The 19,007-nt window shown below is 41.5% G+C and overlaps 1 protein-coding gene across 1 annotated transcript; it reads right to left on the bottom strand.

The window, feature by feature from the left end:
* Window positions 1–1,013: 1,013 nt before the first annotated feature.
* Window positions 1,014–14,203, bottom strand: POLR2D (RNA polymerase II subunit D). The gene is made up of 4 exons (XM_049615790.1): window positions 14,059–14,203; window positions 6,996–7,176; window positions 2,471–2,566; window positions 1,014–1,539 (listed from the first exon to the last, which is right to left on the bottom strand). Exons 1-4 carry the CDS (start codon window positions 14,129–14,131, stop codon window positions 1,461–1,463), a joined length of 429 nt encoding a protein of 142 aa, XP_049471747.1. The 5' UTR covers window positions 14,132–14,203; the 3' UTR covers window positions 1,014–1,460.
* Between the last annotated feature and the right edge of the window lie 4,804 nt (window positions 14,204–19,007).

Here is a 19,007-nt window from a genome sequence, read left to right on the forward strand (position 1 = left end):
CCTTTTAAAAGCTAACTTTGTTGGGGCCTCTGGCAAGCTCAGTCAGTAGAGCATAAGACTCTTGATCTCCGAGTCAGGAGTTCAAGTCCTACAATGGATGTGGAACCTATTTAAAACAAAACAAAACAAAACAAAACAAACTTTGTTGTCTCTCCAACCTTTTTTTGGGTCATACATTCATCTGGAGCCAACAAGCGCTCTAAAGAAAAATCTCCAAATTGTGAAGAAAACAGGCATATTTCCTCTCAGAAATATCAAAGCTAGAATGTTTAGCTTTTTCTTTTTTCTTCAGTGACCAGGATCTGTGCCGTGGCTAGACCTCATTGGCTATGATACTGCAGTACACCCAGCTAGAATGTTTAGCTATTAAAGAGATTCCCCCAACTAGCTTCACATCGAGCAACTGCACTGTAGTGGCTCCCGAAGAGGCAGGCTCCCTCCTTCCAAGTCACCCTCATCAGAGAACACCTACTGAGTAGCAAGCCAGAGGTTTGGACCAGAATGTCCCATTCAAAGACTCTTCAAAGTGTCCAAACCTTCAAGTTTGGCCTATGAAGGAAAAAAACCTTAATTTGGGAGTGAGAAAATAGTGCTTAAGGACCACTGCCTCCAAACCTACATTCTGCAACAGTCCAAGAAAAAAGGCCAAGTACCCATGTACCTCAGGGCTATGGGCTCCATGATGCTTGGCAGTTATCCTCAGGTGTAACTGCTTTCCAGCAAGCTTCTTCCTGGACTTCCAGGTTAAGCACGATGCCAATGCTGTCTCACAGTCATGACTATCCTCCTTTCTTTAAGAATTTTAAATGACGATACAGATCTGGTTTAATTCTTCCTTTTGCATTTATATTTGGGGACCCCTGTTTGGGTTTTGTTTGTTTTGTTTTTTTAAGTGGGCTCCATGCCCAACATGGGGCTTGAACTCATGGCCCTGGGATCAAGAATTGTATGCTATACTGACCGAGCCAGCCAGGGGCCCCCCTTAATTCTTCCTTTCACATTGAGATAAGACTATTGCTTAATTCTATTAGTTTTAAGAACTATAAACAGATTGAAATTATTAAACATGAAATCTTAGGAATCAAAAATAACACAGGAGCTAAAAAGATAAAATCTTAAAAAGGGGGCACCTGGCTGCATCAGTTGGTAGAGCATGCGTCAATTGATCCTGGGGTCATGAGTTAAAGTCCCATGCTGGGAGTAGAGAGGACTTAAAAAATACCACCAGGACCAAAACCGTGGTATGAGGTAGTCAACAGTGTAGCATATGAGCACATCACCCCATCTCACCCTTCTGAGAGGCAAGGTCAGGTTATCAAGGTCCACTAGTCAAGTCCGACACAGCAACCTACACCAAGTGTCTTCTGCCATACAATTTCTGTGTAAGTCAGCTCCAGAGCCTGGGACAGTCGTGCTGGGCTGGGGTGTCGTGCCCTCAGCAGCAGAATGGTACCTGGAGATTAATACTGAAAGCTGCGCTTGGTCTGGATATCATCAAGAATCTGCTGCAGCTCCTCATCTTCAAACCGCCCCTCCAGGCTACGAGAAGAAAACCAAAAGAACTAAGTGTCTCAGCGACTGACAATGTTCCCGATCTCTTTTTAACACACTGATCTTTGAGCACCGCTGTGCCCACTTCTCCATTTCAGCTCTACTTCCTGCATGCCATTCCTTTTAGAAACATTATGAAGTATTTCAAAGATTTAAAAAAGTATAGAAAATAAGGTAACCTTAATAGTTACTCCTACTTGATTTAGATTTCTTTGATAAACACAACAGAACAAATTAATGAATGGCTCTGTGTATGCTCCCTATCAAAATACCTTCCCCAGAATTAGCCATTATGCTAAATTTGGTATTTATCATTTCTATACTTATTTTATACCTATTATCTATCTCTCTCAAGTCATATGCAGCACTGTTTTTACTTTATAAGAAATGGCATCATTCTGTATATATCCTTCTACAATTTTCTTCACTCCAAATTCATTTTGGTATTTGATGTTATTCCAGTTCATTAATTTTTCATTGCTATATAAATGATTTTTTTATTCATGCCCATGTTTGACAGATTATCAAGTTCTGTTACCACGAACAATGCAGTAATGAGCACTAGAATACATGCCTTCTTATGAACTGTATGAGCTGCTTTCAGGGCATGTACCCAGGAATGGTTTTTGGGTCAGTGTATAATCATCTTTAACTTTACTAGATGTAGCTAAATTGTTCTCCAAAGTGAGTGACTGTACTAATTTGCACTCCTACCATCAGTGTATGAAAGATTCAGCTGTTCCACATTTTTGCTAACGGTGTGCTATAAAACCATCATTTTCATACCCTGTTAAAAAAGGCACTCCATTCAATGCTGATGATATCAGTCCATATTTTAAATGCACACACCATTTAGACACACTAATTCTACTTGTAGGAATCTATCCAACATACAGAACTCAGCACAGCCGGTACTAACCTTGGGATCAGAGCCTTTGACTCCTCAGCAGTCTCTGGGCAAAGGTTGGCCAAACAGGCCAACTCAAACTTATGAAGCTTCTTCTGGAGCAACAAGCTGATCACGGAGTAGAGAATCAAAACAAACAAAAATCAAAGAATGATGACTAGGAAAAAGAGAACCCAAAGGTACTTAGCAAGAAAGGTAAACAAGCAAAGCACTTGCAATCTTTCATATAGTTAGCTTGGCGGCCAAATCACACTTTCAGATCATTTCCTGGAGAACAGGAAGTTACAGTGAAATCAGACAGAGGCCACAAAAGTGAGCAGAGCACACAGGGCAAGAGAAGCCCTGTCATTTTAACTTTTGAAAAACCACCATATACACCTTAAGGACTACACAACCTTTTCCTCAGGAATTTATTTTGTTGTTATCTCCTCCCTTGTTTGGACATTGTGACAAGGAGGAAATTCTCTTTTAAACTTATCTACAAAATAAATATAGGCAAACCTTACTTTGTACAAATATGTGTGCAAACAGCATCTTATTTTAAATGCACAGTTCTAATTCAAATTGTATAAAACACTGTCAAATCCTATCTTGGTTTTTCACACATAGAGCTCTTAAAAGAGAGCTCATCCATGGTGGATTTGGTTTCAGAGAACACCTTAAACATCTGTTCGGAAACAAAACATTTACTGTGCGTATCATTCTATTACAAGCATATTAGTTATCACACAGAATTTAGAAAATACAGGACAGATAAATAAAAGCTACCCATATCACTACCTAAACAAAATCAATGTTATTATCTTAGCGTATCATTCCAAACACTTTTCTGTTTTAGAATATTCACTCACATTCATCACTTTTTGTCACTTAAAAAGCTATATCCATTTTCTAAAGAAAATATTGTAAACTTAGTTACTTGGGAAGAGGTTTCTAAAGAAGTGTAGTGTAGGTATGTATGTGGAGGGGTTTGTTGTAAAATGAACATATACTCATAAACAATACAAAAGATATCAAAAAGGTGAAGATAACCTGAAATCCTACCCAGAAATAACTAGTATTAACTTTTCCATGGAGATCACCTTCCCCTCCTCTGTAATTTCTTTTTTAAAACAAATGAGTCATAACAAATGTCATTCTGTGATTGGCCTTTTTCCAATCAACAACACAGATGTTTTCCTATTAGTACACACATAATAGCACCCTGAACATGGCACTCCACTAAAAGGCTGTGCCATAATTTATATATCAAATTTCCTGCTGTTGAACATTTCAACTGTCTCAATTATTCATTTTAAGTAATGTTTTTTGAACATTATGTGTACTTCTTTGTGTATTTGATCGATTACTGTGTGATTTAGTTTTGATTACTGTGCATTTTTTTTAAAGATTTAAAGTTCTATGCCCAACGTGGGGCTTGAACTTACAACCCTGACATAGAAGGTTGGCTGCTCCACCAACTGAGCCAGCCAAGTGCCCCAATTACTGTGTGTTTTAAAGATAAATTCCTGGAAGTCAAATTATCCAGAGGATATGAATGTCTTTAAGTTTATTTATTTTGAGAGAGAGAGGGAGGGAGGGTGAGAGGGATAGAGAGAGAGAACAAGCAGGGGAGGGGCAGAGAGAGAGGGGAACAGAAGATCCGAGAAGTGGGTTCTACGCTGACAGCAGAGAGCCCAGTATGGGGCTTGAACTCAGGAACTGCGAGATCGTGACCTGAGCCGAATTCTAGAGTCAGACACTTAACCGAGTCACCCAGGCGCCCCTTTTTCTAATCTTTTCAAATCTACTTAGCTCTTTTACCATTTTTTGATTTCCTTGAAGATGAGCATAATTTCATGTGAATTAGCTAGCCATTTAAAGTTCTGATTCAAATCAAGCCTCTAATTGGAGACGGTGTCCATTTTCAAAAACTGGTGTCACCTCTTTCTTAATTATTTGCTGGGAGTTTTCAATGTTAAGGATACCAATTCTTTCCCTGTTTATTTATACTTATATTTTGCATGCGGCATTTTATTTGACGTAGGGAGTTTAAAGATATTTATACAGATTCTTTTTTTTATTCAGTATTTATTTAGTCTGACAGTGATGAATACGACCAAGTTCCTGCCCTCACAAAGCTTATATTCAACTGAAATCACTCAAGTTTCCCCACATTTAAAGTCCTACTAACCACAGCCAAAATAATACGTATATTCACTCACATTGTCACATAACACTTTTATTCGCCATGGTTTATATTCCAATCCTTAATTCCTGAGGAATTAAATTCGGTGTAAGATACAGTGTTCAGGGGTGCCTGGGTGGCTCAGTCAGTTAAGTGTCCAACTCTTGGTTTTGGCTCAGGTCATGATCTCACAGTTTGTGAGTTTGAGCCCTGAGACAGGCTGTGTGCTGACAGGGCAGAGGCTGCCTGGCAATCACTCTCTCCCTCTCTTCTCTGCCCCCCCCCCACTCTCTCTCAAAATAAATAAATAAACCTTAAAAAAAGGGGAGGGGGTATGTGTCTGGGTGGCTCATTCGGTTAAACGTCTGACTCTTGATATCAGCTCAGGTCATGATCTCAGTTTGAGGGACAGAGCCCCATGTCAGGCTCTGTGCTGACAGCATGGGGCCTGCTAAGGAATCTCTCTCTGCCCCTCCCCAACTCAAAATAAATAAACTTTAAAAACGTGATATAGTGTTCAAACTTTGTTTTAAAGTATTTCCCCACTAACCTACAATGCCATATACTGGACTCACACAAAATATGATAGAATTGTATTTGAATTTGTTGTCATTTACGACAAATTCTTCATTTTTCTTAGAAAATTTTTTCTGACAATTCTTACAATTTTAAAATCATTTTTTTATCCCCCCCCCCCCCCCCCCCCCCGGCCATTTCCTTGAGGTTGCAGAATGGCACTAAATATATACAGTAATTTGGGGAAAACCAACATGTTTACAATCCTGACACCATTTGTTCACGAAGGTATAAGCCTACCTTCATCTACTCAGGTCACCTCACAGGCCCAACACTGCACACTCCCCTCCCATCTTTCCTCAGTGTGTACACCCACACTTTCTAGAACAGACTGTATACTTCAGATACAATTTTATCACCTTCATTTTCTGCACACTTAACATGTCAACATCTTTCATTTGCTACAATATTTTTTTAATTTTTTTTTAACCTTTATTTATTTTTGAGACAGAGAGAGACAGAGCATGAATGGGGGAGGGTCAGAGAGAGGGAGACACAGAATCTGAAACAGGCTCTAGGCTCTGAGCTGTCAGCACAGAGCCCGATGCGGGACTCGAACTCACAGACTGCGAGATCATGACCTGAGCCGAAATCGGACACTTAACCAACCGACTGAGCCACCCAGGTGCCCCGCTACCACAATTTTAATAACAATATAGTAGTTCACCAAATGATTTACCACTTTATTTATTTAATTACTATTGAATGTTTAGGTTGCTTTTCTTTTTTTTTCTTTTTACCCTTGGCTATTAGAAATATCTCCCTGAAAAATGTGTATATATATCTTTTTTGTACACTTGCTTTTCCTAAGGACAGTACTTCTCAAACATTTTCTCTGGAACACAGCAAACAAGTACCCCTAGGCGACCTGGGCACATGGGCTCAAATGACTTTCTGCATCTACAAGTAGGGTTTTAAGTCTTGTAATTTAATTCAAGAATTTATACACAGTTTTTGTTTTACTCCACAGTATGCTGGTATCTGTTTGTTTTAATGTAGAAATGTTTTAAAATCACCTACCATTAAATTAAACTGCTACTTGAGGAAGATGTTTCTCCTGTGGCCTCCTATATGCCCCAGAGCATCACTGTTTCCCAGGTTACATCCAATTCAATTTGAGAAGCAATGCCTTGGGAAAAAATGCTAAAACCCACCTTCTGAAAGGTACAGTTCCTGATTTATATTTACAAACGTATAAAGATCTTGAGGGGAGCCTGCGTGGCTCAGGTCATGATCCCGTGGATCATGGGTTTGAGCCCTGCGTCTGGCCCTGTGCTGACAGCTGGAGCCTGGAGCCTGCTTCAGATTCCGTGTCTCCCTCTCTCTCTCTCCCCCTCCCCCTCATGCTCTGTCTCTTTCTCTCAAAAATAAACATTAAAAACAATTAAAATTAAAATACAAAAAAAAAGATCTTGAAGACATTTCAGGTGAATAATAAATAAATAAGCCCATTTTATTAAAACAGCCACCACCACAAATCACTTGTGTGTTGTTTATAGGTGTATATATGTATGTGAATGCATGGAAAAGATCTGGAAGAATAACAACAAACTGCCAATAGTGGTTACTGTACAGGATGACCATGGGGATTTCAGGTACCGGAAAAGGTGATCAAAGAGCATTCTGGTGATCAAAGAGCCGTTTTTAAATTTCTGACAAAGACATTATTTTTCTTACGTTCATGGTATAGATGATGCCCATTGGGTGCTGGTGCTGGTGGTGCTGGAGGCAAAAGTATTTTACGCGCAGACATCCACGAATTTGGATTAATAAAAACTTTCCTTTAGCACTCACCTGCGGACACTGGCAATAGTCTCTCTGTTTTTGAAACGACTGAAACGGGCTGTGTAATTTAAAGTTTTCATGAAGACCTCAGAAAGTTCCTGTTCATCCTCTGCACTCTCATTCTGTTGCTTTCGATGCTCCAGAAGCATGTGAACTTCTGAATTTAGTAGTGTCTCCGCTGTTTCAAACTCTATTTGTGAGAAGCACAAATGTCAGCTGAAAATATTCCTTCAAAAGACAGCTTCTAAATGTTCATTTTGCTTTCGAGATTAACAGCAAGTTTGCATCCCTGCATAAATCCAGAGGCCGCATATCCCACAGCTTCACCTTCAGCCAGACCTGCCTACCACAAGGCACAGAAGAGTTCATGAGACTAAAATTTAGTTCAGTGGGGCCAGACAGTTTCTAACATCAAAGAACCTGACCTGGACGTGCTATTAAATAATGACACGTCATTATCCTAATTAGGCCAGTTACTGATTCCAAAAGGGAGCATAACCAACAATTATTTCTCTTTAGCTTGCATGAGCTCCTAATGTAGTTCCATAATACTAATACTATACCCTCAATTTTAATAATTATTACACATTAGGGAGGGCCAAGGGTTTGGAAACACACAATAATGCACCCCCAATTCTATTTTAGTACCTGAATGAATCTATTATCTACTCATTCACCCAGATCACGTACTTGGCATTGGGCCTGAGGCCAGAAGTCCCTACTCCCTACCTTCCAGGTTTCATAGTCTTATGTATTTACCAACTAAACCTATTTCAAATATTTACCATCACACAAATCTCCTGCCCTTGATACCCATTTATTTTTTTAGTTTCAAGTTTTTTAAGTTCTAGTGAGTTAACATACAGTGTAATATTAGTTCCAAGTATATAATTTAGGGATTCATCACTTATACATGACACCCAGTGCTCATTACAAGTGCCCTCCTTAATACCCATCACCCATTTAACTCATCCCCCCGGCCCCACTTCCCCTCCAGCAACCTTGTTTTTTTTTCCTATAAAGAGTCTGTTTTCTGATTTGCCCCTCTTTTTTTCTTTTTCCCTATGTACATCTGTTCTGTTTCTTAAATTCCACATATGAGTGAAATCAATGTCTTTCTCTTATGGCACTTAGCATTATACTCTCTAGCTCCATCCATGTCATTGTAAATAGCAAGATTTCATTCTTTTTATGGCTAAGTAATATTCCACTGAGTGTGTACGAGTGTGTATATACACATATATATGTTATATATATATGCACATGCCACATTTTTATCTATTCATCATTTGATGGACATTTGGGCTCGCTCATTTAAAATAATCCTCAGTCGGGGTGCCTGGGTGGCTCAGTCTGCTGAGCATCTGACTTAGGCTCAGGTCATGATCTCATGGCTCGTGAGTTCGAGCCCCGCATTGGGCTCTGTGCTGACAGCTCAGAGCCTGGAGCCTGCTTCAGATTCTGTGTCTCCCTCTCTCTCTGCCCCTCCCCCACTCGTGCCATGTCTCTGTCTCTCAAAAATAAACATTTAAAAAAATTTCTTTAAATAATCCTGTCGGTTGAGCATTTGACTTTGGCTCAGGTTATATATAATCTCACGGTTCATGAGTTCAAGCCCTGCATGGGGCTCACTGGTATCAGCCTGACAGCGCAGAGCCTGCTTCAGACCCTCTGTCCCCTCTCTCTCTGCCCTTGCCACACTTGCTCTCAAGAATAAAAAATAAACATTAAAAAAAATCCTCTTGGAGCACGTGGGTAGCTCAATCAGTTTAATATACAACTCTTGATTTTGGCTCAGGTCATAATCTCAAGGTTTGTGAGTTCAAGTCCCACACTGGAGTCTACACTGGCAGCATGGAGCCTGCTTGGGATTCTCTCTTTCTCTCTGCCCTTCCCCTGCTTGTGCCCTCTTTCTGAAAACAAACTTAAAAAAAAAAAATTATAATAATCCTCATGAACAGTAAGAATACCAGTAAGCAGTCTTTAAAAACTAGTTTTAAAAGATAAATAAATTAAAAAACTAGGTTTTTCCATAATATATGGCAAACTTTCCCTATATTTTCAGAATAACATTATCTCCTTGGGAAACCAGTGTCTCCCTTGCATCCCACAGGAGCATACATTCCTAATAATTATTATAAAGTATTAGAGCTGGTTTCTGCCTTTTCTTTATCAGGGAGTTCCTCCAGAGTAGGAACCATTCATAAACATGGATTCATGTTTCTAATCCCACACTGATGAAGACTAATGAGGAAAACCCCAAATTATGTGCAATTTAGCATTTCCATGGGATCTGGGTATGTTTACTCTCGGGAAATCACTAATACCACTATCAGAGGGGTGGCCCCCCTCTCTCGGGCCAGGTGACAAGAGCTCCACTCTGCTTTCACAACAGTCTGTGCTGGGGGAGGGTGGCAGCAGGAGGAAACAGTATTTTTACTTGCAAGGTTCTCATTACTTCTGAATCTAACAGGCACCAAAAAGCTATTTTCTACTCAAGGTCAGCAGAATTTGAACAAGAGGAACTCAGAGCCAATTCCTGTCCAGCCCAGGTCACTGCCTGTTACTCACTGGTGAAGTGACGTACAAGTGAAGAAACTACTGCTTTCAAAGCAATGAGCTGAGAAAGCAGTAAATATTAGGAGCGTAGGACTCCACAGCTCTGAAGTGACAGTCACAAGTGACATAAGAGAAAAAAAAGCAGCAGCAGCTAAAAAGTAGGTTAATCTCAACTTCTGAGGCTGCTGCACTGATACAGACTCAGAAAATGGAAATCAGGGGCATCTGGGTGGCTCAGTTAGTTAAGCATCTGACTCTTGGTTTCAGCTCAGTTCATGATCTCATGGTTTCTAAGTTCCAGTCCATGCTGACACTGCAGAGCCTGTTTGGGATTCTCTCATTCCTTCTCTCTGCGCCTCTCCCACTTGTGGGCAAGCTCTCTCAAAATAAACAAACTTAAAGAAAAAAAAGAAAATGGAAACCAATAGGCTAAACAAGAATTACTAGTAAGAATCATCTCCATGTTTGTTACAGCTATTGCTGCTTTTAAGGCTCCTGGAAAATTGGCCAAGTAAGATATGCCTCCCTTTCCGTACCAAGCAAAATTTACCTGTTAAATATAACAGAACAGAACTGTCAGAACACCAGGAAGTCACCTGTTCCTATTCTTTACTGAGGGTAATGTCCAAGTACTATTTATACATCACTTTCACTCCTTTCAAACAATGAAAGGTCAAAGCAGCCAAACTATGCATGTTACTCTTCCTCTGTACTGATCTTTTAAGAACCATAGCCACAATTTATTAATCCAAATCATTTATCAATTCACCCAAATTATTTATCAATTCCTTCCTATAAGAAGGAAAAATATTCCTTGACCAGTACCTCAACTGGGAATTTTCTTTTTTATTAAAAAAAAAAAATTAATGTATGTTTATTCTTCAGAGAGAGTGAGAGAGAGCGAGTGCGCACGCGTGCACAAGCAGGGTAGGGGCAGAGAAGGAGATACAGCATCCGAAGCAGGCTCCAGGCTCTGAGCTGTCAGCACAGAGCCTGATGCAGGACTCGAACTCACAAACCATGATATCATGACCTGAGCTGAAGTTGGACACTTAACTGAGCCACCCAGGGGCCCCTCCACTGGGAATTTTGAGGACGCTTCATTACAAACATTATGATAAAGGTAGCAATTTCAGATGGTCTTCTACTACAAAATTTTCTCTCTAGTACAAAATATTCTAGGGGATTTCTTTAATTAAGGGAGGGAGGGACTGGGATCATACAAACCTTTTTGGAAAAAATGGCTTACTTACTAGTTTTTTCAGTAGAATTGCTGTTAATTATATCACATGGATAAAGGACAAATTGTATTTTCAGGCAAACATGCTGTGAAAACTACCACTACAAACTCTCAGATGCTTTCAGTTGCCTCATGCATTCTTTCTGTCCTAAAATGAATTAGCACACATTTGTTTGCTTGCTATCTACAGCAAAGGCTTTCCTTAACTTTTAAGTACTTACTGTTGTTTCTATATACCTTCACATTTTTTTTTAAGTCAAGTCTACCCCCAAAATAGGGCTTGAATTCACAACCCCCGACATAGAGTCAAATGTGGTACTGGCTGAGCAAACCAGGTGCCCCCATCTTCACATGTTCTAAACTACATAATAAACACTGTGTCGTCCCCCCCCCCATATGAGCTGAGAAGTTAAAGATAAGAGATATTCAGAACTCTGACATACCATTACTTGACAGAATCTAAGATCTAATTATACCAAATTCAATAAAATTTTCACGTGTACCAGATGCTACCTGCCTTTATCAAAACAAGTATCTTCAGAGTGTAAAAAATAAAAAGTACCTAGATAAAACCCAAGTACAATAAGCTTTATCATACATTAAGAAAGCATCTCTCAGTTATTACACTTAAACACACGCACACACACACACACATACACACACACACTTCTATTCTGCCAAAAACTTCTATGAAGCTATCCTATGGAAATTTGACATTGAGCCTATGAAATAAAAAACTGGAAGCCACCTATATGCTTATCAACAGATAAATAGTATTATGGTAAACCACTAAGTATATCCGGCCCTTTAAGAGAATAAGACAGGAGTGCCTGGCTGGCTGAGTCAGCAGAGCAAGCAACTCTTGACCTCCAGGCCATGAGTTCAAGGCCCACAATGGGCCTGGAGTTTAAAAACAAAACAAAAAAAAAGTTCTACACAATATATTGTCAAAAAATTTCTTTATTAAAAGAAATTTTTTTTAAATGTTTATTTTTGAAAGAGAGAGACAGAGCACAAGCGGGGGAAGAGCAGAGAGAGAGGGAAACACAGAACCTGAAGCAGGCTCCAGGCTCTGAGCTGTCAGCACAGAGCCTGACTTGGGGCTGGAACTCATGAACTGTGAGATCATGACCTGAACCAAAGTTGGACGCTCAACTGACTGGGTCACCCAGGCACCCCTACCGTCAAAATTTTTAAAGGCTGTAGCACTTCTTTTGTATAATCTCATTTTTACAAAGAAAAATAGTGTATGTGTATATTAATAAATAAACATAAAATTAGTCTGGAAGGATAAGCACTAAATTGTTTACAGTAGTTTCCTCTGGGTGAAAAGGGTGTAGAGTTTCAGTTTTTATCGTGAATATAACAATTTTAAAATTATTGGGTAATTTTAAGATTATTGTTAAGGTGGATACTGTGAAGATTTAGTTTGCATTTTCCACTATCTGTAAAATATGGTTATTTTAAAATCTTAAGCTTCTTGCCTATTTTTGGCTTCTAAATTACAAATAAAGTACATCAGCTAACATTAACAACTCAGGCAACAGATGTTGGCGACAATGTGGAGAAAGAGGATCTCTTTTGCACAGCTCATGGGAATGCAAACTGGTGCAGGCACTCTGGACAACAGTATGGAGGTTCTACAAAAAATTAAAAATAGAACTACCCTACGACCCAGCAATTGCACTACTAGGTATTTATCCAAGGGATACAGGTGTGCTGTTCCAAAGGGACACATGCACCCCGATGTTTATAGCAGCACTATCAACAATAGCCAAAGTATGGAAAGAGCCCAAATGTCCACCAGCAGATGAATGGATAAAGATGTGGTATATGTATACAATGGGGTATTACTCGGCAATCAAAACCAATGAAATCTTGCCATTTGCAACTACGTGGATGGAACTGGAGGTATCATGCTAAGCGAAATTAGTCAAAGACAAAAATCATATGACTTCACTCATATGAGAACTTTAAGACACAAAACAGATGAACACAAGGGAAGGGAAGCAAAAATAATATAAAAACAGGGAGGGGGACAAAACACAAGAGACTCTTAAATATGGAGAACAAACAGAGGGTTACTGGAGGGGTTGTGGGAGGGGGAATGGGCTAAATGGGTAAGAGGCATTAAGGATTCTACTCCTGAAATCATTGTTGCACTAAAACCTAACTAACTTGGATGTAAATTAAAAAACTAAAATAAAAAAAGGAAAAAAATAAATTACAAATAAAATACATCACACTGCACAAAGGACGTTCCCTGACAGTAAAATGTGCTGTATTTGTAGGTAGTCCTCTGACAAAGGCTCTCCTTGACCCAAACTCTAGCCAGGCTCCTCTGAGTCCTCCTTTTGGGACTCAACCTTGGCCCAGAAAGTCTTTAACAAAACACTAACATAATTTCTAACAGCTCAAGGCCATGTTCCTAGGATGACCTTAGCCCCTTTAAAGCTCCTGCCTCTGAAAACCCAAGTCTGCCCAAGAAATTTACTGTTTGTCCCGCCAACACCTGAAGGTAGGGCCTCCTCCGTCAGTTCACAGTGAGAGCTGTGGGAGAGGATAAGTTTAACTCTTGCAAGCGCCAGTTAACAAACCCAAATGGGTTTCAAATCGACCAACTCCCCCCTTCCCGGTTTTTGTAATTTTGCACTTCCCTGATCCTATGGAGACCCCACTCACCTCCTCCCCATTTCTTTATTCTGCCTTTAAAAGGCGCAGTCACTCTGCACACATCGGAAGTTCAGTCCACGCTAGTCTTTTTCCTTTTGCAACCTTACATTACCTTTTTTTTTTTTTTTAATCGGCTCCTTGCCCAATGTGGGGCTTGAACGCATGACCCTGAGATCAAGAGTCGCATGCTCTACTGGCTGAGCCAGCCAAGCGCCCTTGGAATGGCACATTAATGATTGATGATGTCCTTACCACTTTAACTAGTGTCGCTTTGTTCATCCTTGCCACATTCCTGCAGCACTTCGCAGTTTACCGGGTAAATTACTTAAACGAGTAGCAAGAGGCTGCTCAGGGGTGGCGTGAAGCGGGGCGCCCACGGTTCCAAGGCAGCAGGCGTGGAATCCGACTGGCCCCTCTAGAGGTACAGTGGCGGTGCGGGCCCAGGCCCCTCCCACGGCCGCATCCCCCATTCTCCCCGCCAGTCTCCTAGCCGGGAACCCGCCCAGCTGCCCGCCGCGGCCTCGGGCGAGGCACAGGGCGACGCCAGGTTTGCGGCGACCACGCGGGACAGCGGGGGCAGTCGCGCAGCCCCAGCCCCACCTTTGGGAAAGATAAGCTGTGAGGCATCCTCCTCTACGTCGCCGGCCCGCGGGTCGCTACCTCCGGCCGCCATCGCCACGAAACGCCACACCACGCCGCGCGTCCCACTCACACCGCCGGAAGCGGAAGCGCGGGTCCCGGCCACGGAAGGGGCGTGGTCGGAGGATGGGTTGGGCTTCCACCAGGAAGCTGGTGGGGGTGGCGCGGCTCTCTGGGATTCCCAGGCGGACAAGGGCGACGGAGTCCCGGAGCTTTTTGGGGAGTCGAGGGTCCCTTTGTCGTGCGTCCTCGGACTGGTCAACTGACCTTTCTGAGCCTCAGCTTCCTCGCCTGTCGTAAGGCCTGCTTCCTAGAGCCGGGGGAAGGATTAGATGGAACGCGCTAATTGACCCTAGGAACTCGTCTTGAGGGAAAGCTGGGTTAGTGACGCCGAAAACACAGTGGAATTTCTTTGAACGCTTAAGTATTTTAAAAAATGTGATCGATTTGTAGTGAATTATTCTGATACTTCTGAGCACGTGGGAAGTGATGCTGAGAGACCTTTAATACATCTGTTGGAACATTTGGATGATACACAGAAATGTAAGCAAATGAAAAACGATGCTGTTTTCGGCTTGGGAGAAAATAGAAGATTGTACAACAAAGGAAGGAATTAGTGCATTATTTGTCTCTGTGGTGAACAGTGTTTAATTGTCCTTTAAACTGTGTTTACAAATGATGAATTAAGGGGCGCCTTGGGTGGCTCAGTCGGTTAAGCCTAAGACTTAACAGGTCATGATCTCCCAGTTCATGGGTTCAGCCCCACATCTGGCTCTCTGCTGTCAGAGCAGAGCCTGCTTGGGACCCTCTGTCCCCCTCTCTCTCTGCCCCTCCCCTGATCACACGTGCTCTCTCTCTCACACACAAAAATAAATCAACATTAAAAATATATATATTACTTGACAATATGTAATCTGTATTCTTTTGATTTATAAATATAGTAATTTTTACAAAATTAATTTGCTGTATATCTGTATTTCCAGAAGAAAATTACTGGGTAAAATAATAGTAGGTTATATAGCATAGGCAGACTGTTTGAAAATGTTTTCCTATACGGTTCATTCATTGGATGTGCAGGAAAAATGTCCTGATGAGGAGTCTGGGGACATGCAGCAGCTGGGTGTGGGAAATGGGCCTGGAACTCAGTATAGGCCTTTTTCTTCCATCTGTCCAACCAACAGGCCATTACAAGCACCAAATACCTACTGGACCTTACCATGTGCTGGCCAACATCAAGCTGGATATCCAACACTTGGTATCTTCTATATACACACAGCAGGAAAGAAGTGAACAGGTGAAGAAAGTAAGGAGAAAATGCACACTGTGATGTTTGCAAGGTGGAAGGTCTACAACATTTTCATTCAGGAAACCTTTATAAACACTCATGTGGAAAGCCCTGGGGTTAAAAAGATGATTGTCATAAATATGTCCCCACAAGATGACCAAAAGCAGCTGATGCAAAATCTGGGCTTATTTTCCATAACAAAAGACAGAAAATGGCAAGTGGTCAGAGAAAAGAAAGTGAAAGAAAATGCTATAGAAAGATACATAGTGGGGCGCCTGGGTGGCTCAGTCGGTTAGGCGTATGACTTCAGCTCAGGTCATGATCTCACAGTCTGTGAGTTCGAGCCCCGCATCCGGCTCTGTGCTGACAGCTCAGAGCCTGGAGCCTGCTTCAGATTTTGTGTCTCCCTCACTGTCTGCCCCTCCCCTGCTCATGCTCTGTCTTTGTCTCAAAAAAAAAAAAACATTAAAAAAAAATTTTTTTTAAGATACATAGAGAAAAAAGTTACTTGTGGTTGGGGGTAGGTGAGTCACAAGAGATATGAGGAGCAGGGGTGGGCACTGGAACTGTTCTTTAACATTTAGTCAAAACAGATGGGGGGTAGTAACATGAATGAAATTATCAGGTACATACGAGGAATATTCACTCTTTGAGGTAAATTCATATTTCAATTTCCTTAAATGTCATTTTCATCATATAATTCTTGGGAAATGAAGGAAAACACTAATTATACAGAACTTACGCAAACACGTTTGCTGTAATACATATTTTATTAATGTTGCTCTACATTTTTTTCAACCAAAATAGTAATTTACAACTTTTGTAACCTTTTGGTGTGCTTCTCAAAGAATCTCTTGTAGACTGAATCACTAATGTCTTTCCTGGACCCAGGTATTCTGCCATTAATATAGTATGCTGATATGTTTCCCACTTCTCCCTATACTCAAAGTTAATGTTAAGAATCTCCCAATTTCATCTATTCTCTCAAAAATTAAAAAAAAAAAAATCTTGGCACCTGCTGCTGGAAGTTGCCTGGTAAGTGTACAAAGGAAACCAAAGGAATAAACACGTGACCCCCTCCCTTTCACTATTAATACAATCTCTAGAGATACAACGGAATGGGGATGTGGGGATGTGGGGAGGTTATGTAACTGTGCAAACCACCCTTGCCTTCCAGGTACAACAACTTCCTGGAGGCTGCCCTGAGAGTCCCACTCTTGGATTCTAAAGCCCGTCTGGGCAGTGTGCCCTGTGTTGGAACTGTTAAGACTCTCCCTGAAAAGCCCTCTTGAGGGCTTGAGGTCAAGCTGGGCTTACTTCAGCACTCACCCCTTTCAGAAAGCCTATCCTGACCTGAAGGTCTGAGCATAGTTATGCTTCCTCCTCCCACATGTCCAGAGTAGCTTAGGGGTCCCAGAGGTTTTGATACTTGCCTAGTGGTCCCCATCTACATCTGACACTGGATGACAGTCCAGATAGTCATCCAGCCATTGCAACAGTACACTGGGGCCTGGGCAAAGCCTTCCTGGCAGGTTACCTTGGAGGTTCACAGCCCTGTCACAAAGCAGAACATTTGGCTCAGAGTAGTAACTAGCTGTCTGGCTCATAAATGGCAGAACCAAGATTTGAGCTCAGGCCTAGCAGACTGCCAGCCTAAAGATTCCAGTATTAGCATCCTTGGTTACTTATTTGGTCAGAAACCAGGGTGGGATCAAAGAAGGAATGGCCATACTGGGGGTGGGAGGCTGGATTCGCAGCAGGAACCTGAGTGGCTGACAGGATGAATTTGAAACCTCTCTCTCCTGTTTGGTTCCCCTAGCAATAGGTACAGTCTTGAAACTGGAGGGGTCACTTGTTTTTTAATTTGCTCTAGCATACAGAACCTCATGGAAACAGAAAGTAAGCAGAGGGAAGAGATCCTAAAATCCTTGTCAGAGCTTCATTTCAGAATGAGGAAAACACTCAGAAGGGACAGCACTTGCATTACATTCCTCAGGACACTACTATGGTTCTTTGTGCAGTGTTGGTTCCGAGTCAAGTCCTTCAAGTATCTCAAAGCCAGGTCTTCAATCGAGGTCAGACCCCGAGTGATCTGGAAGAAGCTTTAGAGCACTTACCCCACCTCCGCTCCCACAAGAAATAGCCCTGCCGATCTCTGGTCAGGTGGCTTAGTTCACATTTCAAGACTATAGGGACGGCTAAAATAGCAAATGTTGGGTTATGCACATTTAACTACCACCACCTACCACCCACCCCCCAATCCCAAAAACCCACAATGATATGGCATCCCATGCTGTTTAACTGCAGGCAATAGTATAACACGCAGCAATTTCTAGAACAAGAATTTCTCTTTAAGAAACAGAGAATCCCTTTCACACCCTGCAGTGTTAGTACCAATTTCTGTGTTTAACCAGTTGCTTGTAGTCTATTTCCAAATTATCCAGCCCTGACAGCACGTTATACCTGTAGCCACAGGCTTATGAGTTCTGCTAAGGGTAAGGGCCGCAGAACTGGGTATCTTAAAAACAAAACAAACAAAAAACCATCCTTGCAAATAAAGATTTAAACTTAAGACGGACAGGGGCGCCTGGGTGGCTCAGTCGGTTAAGCGGCCGACTTCGGCTCAGGCCATGATCTCTGTCTGTGAGTTCGAGCCCCGTGTCGGGCTCTGTGCTGACAGCTCAGAGCCTGGAGCCTGTTTCAGATTCTGTGTCTCCCTCTCTCTCTGACCCTCCCCCGTTCATGCTGTCTCTCTCTGTCTCAAAAATAAATAAAAACCTTAAAAAAAAATTAAAAAAAAAATAAACTTAAGACGGACAGTCCGAACACATGTGTATTGGTATGTTTGAAAAACTGTTCTGGGCCATTTTCTTCAAACACTTCGCCTCTTTTCTGGGCCATCCAAAAGTAATGAATGTTTCCCTTTAAGGTTAGACAACACCAAGAGGCACCTGGGTGACTCAGTTAAGCATTCAACTCTTGGTTTTGGCTCAGGTCACGACCTCAGAGCCCCACGTCAGACTCTGTGCTGACAATGCGGAGCCTGCTTGGGATTCTCTTGCTTTTCCTCTCTCTGCCCCTCACTGGTTCATGCTCTCTCAAGATAAACAAACTTAAAAACAAACAAACAAACACAACAACGTTAGACCACACCAGTATGTCCCAGGGTTTTTGCTTGGATTAAGGTCACCAAATGATAGCTTCAGTTAGAGCATTACTGCCCTGACCCCTTGCTTTTAGTTTTTTTTGATATCAGTTATAAAAGAAAATCTGATGAAAACTATGAACCTTCTTTCTAGAAAAATCCAAATTTTAAAAGGTTCATGAACCTCAGTTCAGGAAATTGGTTCTAAAAAGCCAGTGGCACTGCTACCAGCCCCACAAAAAAATGCAAGTGTAAATAAAAAAATACAATGAGGATCATGATGGACACCATGCAACCATGCAGGCTGACTGAACACCGTCTGCTGGCTCAGTCCAAAGAATGTGTGAATCATGGTCTCGGGATGGTGAGTTGGGGCTCCATGTTGGTTGCAGAAATTACTTAAATAAGTACACTAATAAACTTAAAAAGATGAATGGTACTACTATTCTAAAAAAAAAAAAAAAGGCAGGACAAAGAACA

This window comes from Panthera uncia (genome assembly GCF_023721935.1).
Source record: "Panthera uncia isolate 11264 chromosome C1 unlocalized genomic scaffold, Puncia_PCG_1.0 HiC_scaffold_3, whole genome shotgun sequence".
NCBI classification, from domain to species: domain Eukaryota; kingdom Metazoa; phylum Chordata; class Mammalia; order Carnivora; family Felidae; genus Panthera; species Panthera uncia.